This window comes from Aspergillus bombycis (genome assembly GCF_001792695.1).
Source record: "Aspergillus bombycis strain NRRL26010 chromosome Unknown contig00014, whole genome shotgun sequence".
NCBI lineage: Eukaryota > Fungi > Ascomycota > Eurotiomycetes > Eurotiales > Aspergillaceae > Aspergillus > Aspergillus bombycis.
Window position 1 is genome coordinate 87 of NW_019170016.1, and position 13,796 is coordinate 13,882.

Here is a 13,796-nt window from a genome sequence, read left to right on the forward strand (position 1 = left end):
TGGTCCCCCACGGCGTCGCCTACGAAGAATTCAAAGCCGCGTCCGAGGCCCCCCCACCGGTCATGCGCATCTCGGAGGCATCCATCGCCATCATGTTCGAGTCTTCCCGCGCCTTCACCATCACCGACTACGCGTGGAACAGCCCGAAGCGGCACGAGCATGAGCCGGCCATGTGGGACAGTCTGGTGGACAACTTCTCGCAGCACAAGGACGAGGTGGAGGCGCTTTTGGCGAAGAAGGCCAGTGGGTTGAGGGTGTGAATTGGGGGTTTGCTTTGAGTTACTTATGATGCATGCAATGCAGCCTTTTGTTTTGTTTGTTTATCTGTTTGTTTGAGCAATATTGATTGGAGCGGGGTTCAGCGAATTGTATGATTTGGGTTTTTGTTTGATTGTTGTATTTATTTTAGAGGTGCATGAGTGTGCAGCAATCCATGTGTCTTTCTTTGCATGATGTGGCGGTTGGGGTCTTTTGTCGAGTGTAGTAGTACTAGTACTTAGTATGTGGCGGAGTTCTTTTGTTTGGGGGGGGGGCGAGATGCAGGTGGGGGTTGTTGATGTGGAACATTTACTAGTAGTGGGATTGACGACGACTAGTAAAGTTAAGGAGGAGCTGCTCTTTCAGGCTAGAGCCCAGCGCGACAGCCTTTTTCTTGGCGTTTCTTCGGCGCGGTGAGGTGAGACTGGTTTATCAATCCTAGTATTCATGGGTGTATCAGATTAATGACAGTGGTAAGCGGCCGACGTTTACCCTGCAGAGTACATAGTTTGCGGAAAGGAGCCAGAAAAGGCAGGCAGAGTATAGAAATCACATGAGCCGGAGGGACTCCATCCCCGTGTCAGAGGTGCACGTGACCATGTGCGCTCCGCTACGATTGTGAAATGGAACCATCGCAATGGAATTCATTATGGTCCACCATCCCGGTGATTTCTAGAGGACAAACGTAATCCACAAAGATCCACCCTTGCGGTTCATAATGCGGTGTATCTGGTAAAAGTTCTAGCATCAACCCATAACCGCCGGTATCCAAGAAAGCTGCCCGGAAAAACCCCCCCCCCATTACTCTGCTGAGACAGAGAGCCACCGCAAAACGCAGGAGAAAATTCAAAACTCTTGCGAATGTCTTTTTATTTTCATGAATGGTATCAACACGGCCCAGAAAACAGACATACAATTATCTAGGCAGACCGTCGCGTCTGCAATTCCAAATCCCAGGAGCCCTCTCGAAGGGTCGGAGAACCTCATCTTGCCAGAGGTGAGAAGTCTATCACATTCGATCACAGGAAATAGTCGGGCGTGCGCCTCGAGACCATTGGCTCGCCTGCACGGGGGCAGGGATCGAATTGTAGGCTGCGGAACGATCAACGGTTAGTAACAAGAAAAAAAAAAAAGGTAAATTAGAGGAGGATGTCACATACAATGTATACTTCAGATGCTCATCAATCTCCATAATCGCGGCTTGGTTACCGCAGCGGTAGCAATAATTCGGCGCTGGAACGCGTATTAGCGATGGCCCTGCGGCGACGCATCATGGCCGGGGGGCACCTACCGGAGAAAATTGTGACCACGTTCCGATCCTGCGACCAATTATATCCCTCCATTACAAGCTGATGTGCTCGTGCAACCAGAGTCAAGCCGTTGTTATGATTAAATGCTTCCGAAATATCCTGCCCGAAGGTGTATCCAGCACCACGGGGCGAGATTCCCCATCCACATCGGTCGTCGGGGTCACTCCACAGCAGGTCACACATCGGTCCCTCGTGGGGGACCTCCTGGATCCGATCCAGGGACCGAATGTTGTCAAGCGTGTCGATCGACGGACTCAGGCCGCCGTGGAGGCAGAAGATCTGGTTTTCGATGAGCGCGGTGAGGGGTAGGTAATCGAAAAGATCAGTGAAGTATTTCCAGACGTTGGCGTTGCCATATTTACGCAAGCACTCGTCGTAAAATCCATATACTTGAGTAATCTGGCGGGACTCGTGGTTTCCACGGAGGATGGTGATACGCTGGGGGTAACGGATTTTAAGGCAAACAAGGAGGGTGACGGTCTCTACGGAGTAATAACCACGGTCGACATAGTCACCTAGCAAAGGCAAGGATGGTTAGAGGGACCAGCCAAAGACCCCCGACACGGGAACGTACCCATAAACAGATAGTTTGTGTCTGGATTCGGGCCTCCGATGCGGAAGAGCTCCATTAGGTCGTGAAACTGGCCGTGTATATCACCGCACACAGTCACTGGGCATTTCTGTAATTGCCAAGTCAACATCCGTCCGGTCGCGTCGCTCAGCTCGCGATGAAGGGAAGGCAGTCAACACAAAATCAAAACAAAAGCACGTACAACTGGTTGCACATTGGATTCTTCCTGCAACACCTCTCTTGCCTGTATCCCAACATTAGTCACACCCACAACCCGCACCAAAGTCTGTAAACCCTGGACAGCAACACACCCGATCACACAGTCTCCGCACGTCTTCCTCCGCTAGTTGCTTGCAGGTCATCAAATTTTCAATCCATCCGTCCAGTGTCGGTATCGACCCAGGGTCAGACGTCGGCGACAGGCGGTGGGGCTCGGGGGACCGCGCGGTATCGATTTCCATATTGTTGTCCATTTAGAGTGATGCCAGACACTGCGTAAAGGGGGAGGATGCTCGGATCGTTGGGGGTGAGGAGGGGCGGAACACTGAGAGTGGGAGGGTCTCGTGAGGCTGTCGGTGAGGGTGACGTGTAAGAGGAAAATACAAGAAATTAAAGGAACAACAGAATTGGAAAACAGGAATAAATTCTAATAGGACAAGCACCGATTGCGACGGCGGTGGTTGTGTAGATGGGGATGAGGTTGATAATGGGGGTTGGAGGGGAAGGAGGAAGGGTGGAAGGGAGGTTTGGACTGAGGTTTGGTGCTGGCCGTGCAGGTTTGGTCGCTGCCTCTCTGCGCGCTGGTTGGTCCGTGCGCCACACCGCACTCAGGCCGCAAGCCACCAGCCACACCTCCCCCAGGATCTCCAAAGCATCGCCAACCCCGCCACATCTGGAAATCTCTACCTCTACTTGCGCAAAATTACGAAGTGGTCCAGGCTTTTGCACAACCGTGCGACGGAGATAGTATTCAGTTATCTGTACCATTAAAATACATAATCCTTCGTAACAAAGTCATTACCGGGGCCAACTATTGTCTCCCAATCTGTCATCATGTCGTAGAATCTGTTTCTGCCCGACTAAGTTAGACCGACAGCTACAAGGAGCTTAACCGCGCGCTTAGATGATGTCACCGCCAAACCCAAACCCGCCAAATCCGCCTCCGCCAGTGCCACGTCCTCCGGAGGGCCCGCGTCCTCGCCCGAAAGGCGCTCCTGATCCTGGCCCGACAGGATCATATCGAGCCCCAGGCGGTGCCTGCGGATCATATCCTCCCCCTTGCGGGCCGCCAAATAGAGGATCATCAAAAGTAGGGTGCATACCTCCACCTCCGCCTCCGTTAAGTCCTGGCCCAATGCCTCCTCTGAGAGGGTCATGAGGACCTAGTCCAGGAGGATACAGATCCCGATCTCCGATATTAAGCGGGTTTCTGCCTCCCATGCCGAGAGGAAATCCGCGAGGCGGTCTCTGGATTTCGTACTCATCCTCGAATCCGGGTGGTGCAAAGTCTCCCGGAGGAACTGGTCGCCGAGGCCCTGTCGCTAGGGGGTCGTCAAATGGATATGGGCGCGCGGGCTGTGGGAGTGGATCATCTCGTAATGGGTCGCGTCGCGGGGGTCTCTCTTGTGGCTGTTCACGTACTGACTGACTTGTGGCCTCATATCCTTCCTTATATAGACCAGGAGCGAGTTTTTGGACCACGTTTATTTTGAATAGCCCAATCAAATCGGTCAAGCGCGGTGTAGATATGAATACTTCACTGAGTGTGGCGTTTGACTCGGTTGATGATGATGAAACAGGCAAAGACGACGCAGAAATGAAGTCTTTGGCCGGAAGGTCAAAGGAAGTGGTTCTGTCATCTCCCAGTGCTAGGGCAAAAACAAGGGCATTGTTGCCTATCCGGCTGACTTTGAGCAGATACTGCATTGAAGACTGCGAATGAGCGTAACGGAAGGAGAAGGTATCGTTTGCATTCCATCCTGGTGGAAGGGATGGACTGTCCGATGAGCCTTCTGGTGGTCCCCAAATATCAGCAAGGAGCAGAGAAATCAAGGCAAGTAAGAGCATAAGAATAAGCCGAAAAACACAAACCTATCGTGTGCTCTTCGCCAAGGCCCACAAGACGGAAGTTGACGGCCAGCATACATGCATGGCCGATGAGAGCAACCGCTTCGTAAGGAGTCTTGAGACTGTACCCGACATTTCCGTCTCCCCGTAGAGCCTTCTGGGCAAGGTCCAGAACATTCTCGGCCCGTAAGACGTCTATATTTCCGGCCATATTGAGTATTCGTTGGTTTAAAAGCTGTAGAAGCTGCTGGGTAGATATATGAGGTCGCGATGATGTGGGAAGGCAGAACCGCTCTTGGCTTATCGCAGCCTTCACGTGTTGATAAGTAGATTCTACGCCCGCGCTAAGCCCGAGGCAGTAAGGTCTATCTGTCGCGGCGGGCCACAAGAGGTACATACTAGTACTTGGATATCTATTCCTCGATCTAGACCAGACATACACTCTTTTCCAAGATCCGAAAGGTTACGCAATATCCAAGCACTATTCCATGATATGAGCAGTGGACTAAGCTCCTATAACGAGTTAATCTCCATACTGATGGTGTTATTCATTTATCTACCCCTCCCCAGCCAAGACCGATGGAACACGAGTTGTCCATTGAAACTGAAATAGTGAACACCATGGAGTAACAGCTTGAAGCTATTTCGCCAGCATGTCCAAAAGTACTCAGAAAAACCATACAAAATCATAGCTCCCGTTAATCGAGGCTCTACTTAAGCATCTACTATCTGATGCCAACAAGAGTCAATTGATTGGCGGCCCCACAAAATACCCAATGAGGCAAAACGGCCAGCATGTGATCTCGGCCTATCACGAACTCATCGGGTAACAGACCTTGCACGATATGTGTCCGAACTTTTCACGAACTCCACTTGGCGAAGCATGCTCTGGGTGATGTCGTCCAATCACATATCCAGGTAGATTGGTGGAAATGTCCCGGGCCGGTACGTGACAGTAGTTCTCTGTCCAAAGGATCAGCCTGACATAATACTACAACGTAGGGCCTGCATGCTTGACATGCAGGGAGAAGTGTCGAAAGTGCGATCGTGCGCGCCCCAATTGTCAGCGCTGCATATCAAAGGGTCTAGTATGTGGAGGGTATCCGGAGCAGTTCAGATTTTGTGGTATTGCTAGTCGAGGAAAATGGAAAGGCGCCCGGATACCGGTGAGTACTCAAAGACCTCGAAATGCGGTGGATAGGGGAAATATGGAGCAAGCCATCCGTCAGCAGCAAACTCCAGGAACTGCAAATGCAGCTCCGACACCCCCGGAAGAAGCTCACCCGCCGCCACGCTCGGACAAACCCGATGTGGATACGCAAGAGATACCCAACGACATCGCAGAGATACTTAGATTGCCTGAAACCAAGACACTTCTCACTCATTGTAAGTGTAATCTTTGCCCGTGAATTCTTCACAAACATGGTAATGACCCCACCCAGATGACGAGTTTATATGCCCCCATCAGATCTCGGAGATTGGTAATGAGAGCGACAACCCGTATCGATTATATATTCTTCCCTTAGCCCGAAAGCAAATTGGGTTACTCTACGCTGTGCTTGGCTTTTCCGCTTCACATCTCGGGCAATTGACGGGGAACCAAACGATGCACGAAGCCACTGCAGTAGAATATCGCATGAAAGCTATACGGGCTCTCAGTGAAGAGATCCGTAGAAGCCAAGCATCAACTTTGCTGGAGGACGAGCAAGATGCCGTTCTTGCCATCATTCAGATTCTATTGCTCCATGATGTAAGTATGTGGTTGAGGGCAGAGAGCCGTACCCTTCCATTATGAGAGCCTGACCGTCTCATACAGATAGCTGAATCCGGAATTTCGACTCACGGAATCCATGTAACGGGAGCTATGTCTGTCTGCAAGCGGTTATTGATTTCTGAGGGACTAAGCGGTCACCGTCAGCGGGCCGTGTTCTTTCTGGGCAACCTCGCCTGGTAGGGTAATTGGACAGCCCAATGTTTCGATACGTACTAATTCCTTGAAGGCTTGATATTATCCGTGCTTTTGCGGGTCCAGAACGCCTCTGCTTCTCTCAAGATATCCGAGAACTGGTTGCGTGTGCAAGTGAAAACACATTCGAGATGGTAAACGGATGTCCTCGGGAAGTGTTCCTGATTATTGGTAGTATTCTGGAAAAATCCAAAGAGCACACATTGGGGTGGCTTACATGGGATGAATATCAGATAGCTATGCTCGTGGCCAAGCACAAGCTATACTCATGGGATAGCAAAGAGAAGATATACCCTAGTAGTGACCCTCGTTGGCTGGCCGTGGCGGAGGCTTTCCGGTTCGCATGCATACTACGTATCCTCCGCTTACTAGACGATCTTCGTCCGGCGAAAAGCCCGGAGATACAAGACTGTGTGACTCGGATTTTAGATACAACCGCCACCATACCTTCGGACTGTCCCTTGGTCGAACTGCTCATTTTACCTCTCTTCATGGCAGGAGCCGACTCCCTTGCGCCACATTCACAGTATTACATTCTATCCCGATTCGAAGAGATTGAAAAGAGATCCGAGGTTCGCAACCCAGTGCCTCGAGACCTTCTCAAAAAGGTATGGGCTGCTCGCGCTGCTCAAACACCTGACGATGATAGAAATATCTCGTGGACAAGCTTTGTAAGTTGTCTACTTTCAAGATCCGCTTCCTCGAGTCCCACTAACGTTTCTCAGACTCACTGTCCTGGAATTGCACGACAACATGACTATCTTATCATTTAAAAACATAAATTAGTTGTTATATCCTGAGATAAACGACGCTGCCGGAAGCGAGAGGATATTGGAATCTCTTGATGATAATGCGCGCCGTACCATAGTATACAAGACAAGTGAACAAAAGGAAAACTAGAAACGAGAAATAAAAATAACAAAGAAGCAGGAAATTGAATATAAGGCACAGAAGCTGTTGACGGAGGCCGTAATCCTCATGGCTAACATACATATCTCTCGTATATTCTTAGTCGCATGTTGAGGTTTTCATACCCTCAGCCGTGTGGTTAATGCAGGCGCAGTTTGGAAACAAGCTCCTCGCTAAGTTTGAAGTTGAGCTGTCCCTGATCGGGCGCATTGATTTCTCTTCGCGTAACCGTTGCAGCATCGCCAATAAGCTCGCGATCACAACGGCTTCCTGCTCCTGCCCACCACTTTCAGGGAGCAAGAGCACACCCTCGCTGAAGTCTGTAGGTAGCCACACCACAATGCCAACATGGATATAAATTGCGAGTATCTCAGGTTCATCAAGATTGACCAAAGTGTAGCGGAACAGGCTGTTTGGCCCTGGGTGGACTTGCCATTGGACCAACTTGCCGGGCTTCTCTTTGTGGCCCGGGAGACGCCAAGTGAAATAAGGGTGCGGAATCCTGTATTCTCCTCTCACGCTTGGTTCGATGGGAAAGGATGCTGTCATCGGACCACTGGCGTGTTCGCCCTGATCGGTCACAAGAAAGAATTCGGCGCTACCAGTGGCAATTAGACTAGCAAGGTTAGCGTTGGCATTCTCTGAAAAACAAAGGACAGCACCCACGCATTGGCTTTGACGTCGTCGCTCTGGCTCAAGCTTCTGCGCTGAACTTGCAGTTCCACAGCTTCTTCTTCCGTTTTGCTGGCGTCGACCAGATATTCCACCCGGGCGTTCATGTCGTCACCCCGAGGCTTGTCCATATAACTCAGTTTGACCGAGTGGAGATAGCTACCAAAGACCGTATCTCTAATGCAATCCCGATAGCTCTCGGCAACATTATAGATAGGGAGATGGGAAGTCATTGAGTCATGACGAGGAATGTATAATGCTTGCGTGAAGTCCCGAGGTGGGCTGTAACGAGCATGACATTCAAAGGTACCATGGGGTGGTCTGGAGACATTGACCAGCGCCGCGGCGCATGGAAAGTTATTTGATGACACTGTCAATGATGGTACAGACATGGCTATATGAAACCGTCGGGTGGTTGAGTCAAGGTATGCGTTTAGGTTCAAGGTAGACCAGGCGTTCCACTGATTTATATACCTTGGTTTCCTGGGATGCCATCATGTAAAGCCAGCCGAGTCTCCAGCAGCAAGAGGTCCCGTTACAGAAAATACGATGGACTCGTGAGAACGAAGGTCAGATGAGGGTCATCGCCACATGGATTTAGTTACAAGATACTCATTTAAGTAAAGAAAGCAAAAGTGCCAATAGCGCCAAGAACCACAGGGCTTCAAACTAGTTTGTTTAAGGTTAGATCGATCGCTACGCTAAACTCCAACTGACTGCCTTACTTTCCTAATTCGGTAAAATCTTCAACCTGCATGCACTGCCAATTCCAGCAATTCTTCCAACCCCGCAAAGTCCCATTCAAGGCGGACCTGGAGTACCCTCTGCGGAATATAAATATCAGGACTTCCTTGCGTTAGATAAACCTTGACTCTCATCACCAACACCTCTATACCCCCGGAATTATACAGTCACAATGGCCACCTCCAAAGAATGGCAGAAGATGCTGAATGGCGAGCTATACTGGGCCTGGGACGAGGATCTACAGGCCAACCGCGAACGATGCAAATTAGCATGTCAACGGTTCAACGAAGCCGGACAAGTATCTAGACGACGCAGGGTGGAACTATGGAGAGAGTATGCTTCTTTGATCTCTCATTTCTGCGATATATACCAATAGATATCTAGTATAATTGGAGATACCCGTCCTCTCCCACCCCCTCTCGCCGATGCCAAAGAAGACGAAGACCAATTCAAAGATACAGACCCCGTCGTTGACCCCCCAATCTCAGTCGACCACGGTCTCAATTTCAGGGTTGGAAAAGGGACATTCCTCAACTTCAACTTGATCGTCCTGGATACCTGTCTTGTGACAATCGGGGAGCGCGTCCTCTTCGGCCCGAATGTTAGTATCTACGGTGCCACGCACCCGATGGACCCTGCTGTGCGACGCGGGCTCGAGGGCCCGGAGGCGGGGAAGGAAGTGCATATTGAGGATGATGTTTGGATTGGCGGGAGTGTGATTATTTTGGCGGGTGTTAGGATTGGACGGGGGAGTACGGTTGGTGCTGGGAGTGTTGTTACCAGGGTATGTCTTTCTTTTTCTTTCTCGTCATTCTTTTGGTAGGATGCTAAATTCTCACTAGGATGTGCCACCCTTTCACTTCGTTGCTGGAAATCCGGCACGGGTGATTAGGAAAATCGAGACGAGTATGGATCCGGAGCAGCAGTCGAATCAATGATGGGAAGGAGGAGGTTTCAAGCAAGAAATGGGCGTTTGTTGGTATTTGTATAAGGGAACGGTTTCACGACTATATCATTCCGTCGAGTCGAGCTATGGGTAGCGCGATAAAATAGAACCGTTGCTTGCAATGCGCTGGCGTGTTTGACCCACCATGATAAAGGGAACAACAACTAGTGATATTCTACCAGGCTCGTGCAGGCATAGGGATAGGAAAAGCTAGAAAAGCCGTATCTCACGACATAACGAAATTTTATGGTATCTAAATCCTGAAGTACATATTTTACAACATCGCTTTAGGGAACTTCTTCATAGCCTGTCGCACGCCCAAATCGGCCAGAATCTCCTCTGTTCCACCCAAGATCGCGTCGAACTTGTACGTGCGATGGAACATCTCGATGACCTTGCCCATGCCAGTCTGGGTCAGACCACGACCGCCGAAGATGTTTGTCGCTTGCTCAGCGATCTCCTGCGCGGCGCGGGTTGCGTGCGATTTGAGCAGGCCGATGGGGCCACCCAGATGAGTCGCTTGTTCCTTGTAGGTCATGTTGCACATCTGGTAAGCGATGGATTCCAGCCAAGCTTGGTTGGATTCGCAGAGAGAGATCATTCGGGCGAGTCTGCCTATGATTAGCATTTGATTCTTTCCGAAGAGGGATTGAAGGGGGGGGGGTCATTACTTTTGTCGCATGACAGGTTGTTCAATCAGCTTCTTGCCGAAGACAATACGTTGGTTGCACCATTTCATGCACTCCTCAACAACCGTCATGGCCATGCGGATGGTGCCACAGGCCATCATGAAACGTTCGTGGTTGAAGTTGCTCATGATGACGATGAAGCCCTTGTGTTCCTCACCCAGGAGGTTCTCGACAGGGACCTTGACGTTCTCGAACTGAATGTATGCCGTACCGGCGGCGGTCGAGTAGGAGGTCTTGATCAGCTTAGTCTCGACGCCCTCGCCGCGGGGGACCAGAATCACCGAGAAGCCCTTCTCGGTCTTGCAGCCCACAACGAAGTAGTCGGCGAACATGCCGTTAGTGATCCACTTCCTGCGGGATGGTTAGCATTGTTGTGACTCAGTAAATGGCAGGGACCGTACTTGGTGCCGTTGATAATGTAGTGCTTGCCATCTGGAGTCTTTGTCGCCGTGGTGCGCAGTCCAGCCACGTCACTACCGGCGAAAGCTTCGGTGATGGCAAGACACATCTTCTTTCTGCCCGACAGAACCTCGTCGGTGATCTGGTTGCGAAGAGGGACATTGCGCAACCACTGCTGAACAGCGGTCAAACTGATCGCCATACCAGCCATGTTTCCGTCCGAGAAGCCTGCCAACCGTTAGTACCCGATACCTCACCATGACCGCAAAAATCCCGAAGAGTAAACTTACCTCTGGCGTTCGCTCGGCTCAGCTCCTGCGAAATGATCAAATCATGCAGATAGTCGAACTCCTTTCCATCAACAGCACCACCCAGCAACTTGCGACCATGCAAATGCTTTCCGGGGCCCAAGCGCATAGCCAGAATACCAGCCTCCGCCATGCGATCGATCAACTCCTGGCTGATATATGTGCCATCCTTCTCCTTCTCCTGCGCTTCGGGGTAGATATAACGATCGGTGAACTCGCGCACGGCGCGCTGCAACCGACGATGGCTCTCCTTATAGTAGGGGTTCTTGAAATCCGGACGCAGCCAGAGGGGCTCGGCATAGGGGACTTCACTGAGGCTGCCGGGTTCGCGGGGGGCAATCTCGGGGGTTTCGCCCTCTACGGTCCCGATGCAGAGCTCATCACGGTATTTCTCGAGGACCTCTTGACGGTGAAGGTTGTAGAATTCGGCGGTCGCATCTTTGCCGGCGACCTGGGCGAGGACGACACTACCGCCGGGGTGGGCGTCGAGGAAATCTGTGAGGTCGTAGACGCGGTGATCGATGATGCACCAGACGGAGTCTTCGGAGGCGTGTTTGGCGACCTCGGCGCGCGAGAATGTTTTCGACATGGCGATTCTGTCTTTTTTTTCTTGCCCGGAGTTGTTTCTGGGGGAAGAACTAAAACTCTTTTTGCGGGGAAAGGTATGCTATTCTCTAATAGTTTTATACAGGTACGCCAATCATGGGAACCTCATTACAGAGAAGAGTTACCGAGGCTTTTACCCCTTGCGGTAAGCCGACTTACCGATCGGGGACCGCGGAGTGTATGCGACTCGATAACGAAACATTGAGATCTTCAACCGACGATTAGAATATCTTTATTCTGATTTGTCCTGACCCTTGTATACATACCTGATGTGTGACGACGGTCCGGTGTGCGCTGTTCAAGGGTCTTTTACATCCCTTGTTCTCCTGTTCTCATGGGCAACAACCGTTTGTCTTGTGAATGGATCTACCTCGGCTAAATCCGCAGAAGCTGCTCCCTTTCAAGTTAAAATTCCAAGGGGAAACCTGATCACTAATCTTAAGCTCCACCTGGTATTATGGAAATTTAGTCCGGTGGCGATCTCAGATCCATCAGACCACGTCTCCATCTCTCCATCTCCAACCGTGTCTAGGGTCTAGAGTTATCATGTGGCAGTTACTGGTTTCGGAAGTCACCTGTCTCACCTCGACCCTAATTATATCCGCCCCAGATTGGGAAAAGTAATGTGAGTTGTTGGTTAACAACGACAAATGTATTGGAATAACCTACGGAGTAGTTTCAAAGAAATACAACGTGGCAATGCTGACGTTTCACCCGCAGTTGGTCTGCCAACGCACGGCCGAGAGGCTTTTGGGTTGCTCCATTGGCTTTATAACACCTCTTAATCTCATTAACAAGGTACTGGATCATGGGCACGGACGCATCTCGTATTCCTAACTACCTGAACGGTCGTTTTCTGGTCAGGTGAAATTGACGAGGGTGGTAATAGACGGTCGTATCTTAATGTCACGGATGATGTCGCATTTCTTCCTGTTGAGTTGGATCGCCGTAGAAGATATTAAAAATGAAGCATAGTTTATTTTCCACTAGATGTCCTACTCGTGGCTGCTGATTTATTTGAAATGAATCCAGACCCAGTCGAGGTTTTTAGGTTAGATCTATACTACGGCTTATACTTTATTTGTCAGTAAATTAGGATCGCACTAGACCGGCGCAGCGAGATTTTGAACCTCTCCTAGCAAAGAGGGATAGTTGATGTCTAAAACTGATCTTTGCGAGGAAGATTGGTCGTGCGAGGACTGACAAGCTGGCGCCTCCACGACCGAACCACGGTTGCCTGTATCTATTCGTAAGCTCACTTGGAAAGGGAGCATTCTTCTAGAGGGAGCTAGGTTGGATCGCTTTATATTCCCTTTATAGCCCATACTCCCGGGCTATAACGAGTTCAAACGAGAGGTTGATGAATATCCGTGTACATAAGTTGAAGTAATTTGACATGTTAATGTTATATGTATACTCAGATGGCTGCTGCTGGATATTCTAACCAATACCAGCGACAAACCCGATCTTCATATTCGTTATCCTCGGAAGAAAAGTTTCTCGTGGCTGAAAACGACCTTTCGAGCTTCTCTCAGAAGATATGGAAGATGAGGGATGCACTTGAGCGGCATTAACCAGTAGTAATTATACGTATTGTATAGAATAGATATGAATGTGAATAAAGAGTAGACTTGAATTTTCTGTACTATCGTAGCACCGCCGAGGAAATGTAGAACATTAGCTACCCACACAGCACAAAATAAGCCGAAGGACGACCATCCCAAGCCGAGTTTATCCTCAAGTTCTTTTGACTAGACATTATTTCTATGAACTTGACCTCTAGTAGAGCGGGTACGAATTCCGCATTGAAACCAGTCCAGATCACACGAAGGGATATGGTTGCCATTGATGTAAAGACTCCTTCATTGGTTGTCAAATCCAGAATATTGGGACCCCTACGACGCATGGACGATCTACCCATCGGCGTGAATCGGGCCCTTTTCGAATTCCTATCCCTCATGCCATACGCTGGCGAGACTTGCCTTTTTGACAACGGTTTAGCCGACGAAAAACCCATCGGGCGCTCTGTGTTGACCTGCGCACAAGACTCCAGCTCTATAGCTTGTTGTTCCCAAAATCCCAAACCGGTCGTCTCCAATCGCTGCAACTTCAAGTTACAGATCTCCATCATTCTCCCAAAATCGTGTATGATTGTCCGCCAAGCCGAGGTCGATTCAAAGTCTTCTTGCTGGATGGTCCATTTAACCAGCTCTCCGTCAAATGGGTGACTTTTCTGGGCCAGTTGAGGCTTCGGTGGGGAATCGTGAGACAGTAGAGGACATGGCCAGCTTCTGAGTAGTGGAAGAGTTGCCTAGAAACGGGGAACGTTCCTCTGGCTCCCAGGGTGCTTC

At 50.2% G+C, this 13,796-nt stretch overlaps 6 protein-coding genes across 6 annotated transcripts; 2 read left to right on the plus strand and 4 right to left on the minus strand.

Annotated features, from left to right (window-relative positions):
• Positions 1–1,277: 1,277 nt before the first annotated feature.
• On the minus strand, positions 1,278–2,612 carry ABOM_001939 (serine/threonine-protein phosphatase; the record flags this gene model as incomplete). The annotated part of the gene is made up of 6 exons (XM_022529069.1): positions 1,278–1,350; positions 1,419–1,491; positions 1,550–2,083; positions 2,143–2,248; positions 2,342–2,383; positions 2,451–2,612. The coding sequence occupies 6 exons, from the start codon at positions 2,610–2,612 to the stop codon at positions 1,278–1,280; spliced, it is 990 nt and encodes a 329-aa protein (XP_022392325.1).
• Positions 2,613–3,258: 646 nt separating this feature from the next.
• On the minus strand, positions 3,259–4,417 carry ABOM_001940 (proteasome inhibitor PI31 family protein; the record flags this gene model as incomplete). Its single annotated transcript, XM_022529070.1, has 2 exons — positions 3,259–4,151; positions 4,231–4,417. 2 exons carry the CDS (start codon positions 4,415–4,417, stop codon positions 3,259–3,261), a joined length of 1,080 nt encoding a protein of 359 aa, XP_022392409.1.
• Positions 4,418–5,414: 997 nt separating this feature from the next.
• ABOM_001941 (uncharacterized protein) lies at positions 5,415–6,945 on the plus strand (the record flags this gene model as incomplete). The annotated part of the gene is made up of 5 exons (XM_022529071.1): positions 5,415–5,592; positions 5,649–5,956; positions 6,023–6,156; positions 6,207–6,843; positions 6,898–6,945. 5 exons carry the CDS (start codon positions 5,415–5,417, stop codon positions 6,943–6,945), a joined length of 1,305 nt encoding a protein of 434 aa, XP_022392408.1.
• Positions 6,946–7,207: 262 nt separating this feature from the next.
• On the minus strand, positions 7,208–8,145 carry ABOM_001942 (uncharacterized protein; the record flags this gene model as incomplete). Its single annotated transcript, XM_022529072.1, has 2 exons — positions 7,208–7,697; positions 7,748–8,145. Coding segments are annotated over 2 exons (888 nt in total), but the record flags the coding sequence as incomplete, so codon positions are not given.
• Positions 8,146–8,669: 524 nt separating this feature from the next.
• ABOM_001943 (sugar O-acetyltransferase) lies at positions 8,670–9,435 on the plus strand (the record flags this gene model as incomplete). Its single annotated transcript, XM_022529073.1, has 3 exons — positions 8,670–8,830; positions 8,882–9,281; positions 9,340–9,435. 3 exons carry the CDS (start codon positions 8,670–8,672, stop codon positions 9,433–9,435), a joined length of 657 nt encoding a protein of 218 aa, XP_022392410.1.
• A 282-nt stretch (positions 9,436–9,717) lies between these two features.
• Positions 9,718–11,428, minus strand: ABOM_001944 (acyl-CoA dehydrogenase family protein; the record flags this gene model as incomplete). Its single annotated transcript, XM_022529074.1, has 4 exons — positions 9,718–10,054; positions 10,115–10,483; positions 10,534–10,759; positions 10,822–11,428. The coding sequence occupies 4 exons, from the start codon at positions 11,426–11,428 to the stop codon at positions 9,718–9,720; spliced, it is 1,539 nt and encodes a 512-aa protein (XP_022392413.1).
• Positions 11,429–13,796: the final 2,368 nt, after the last annotated feature.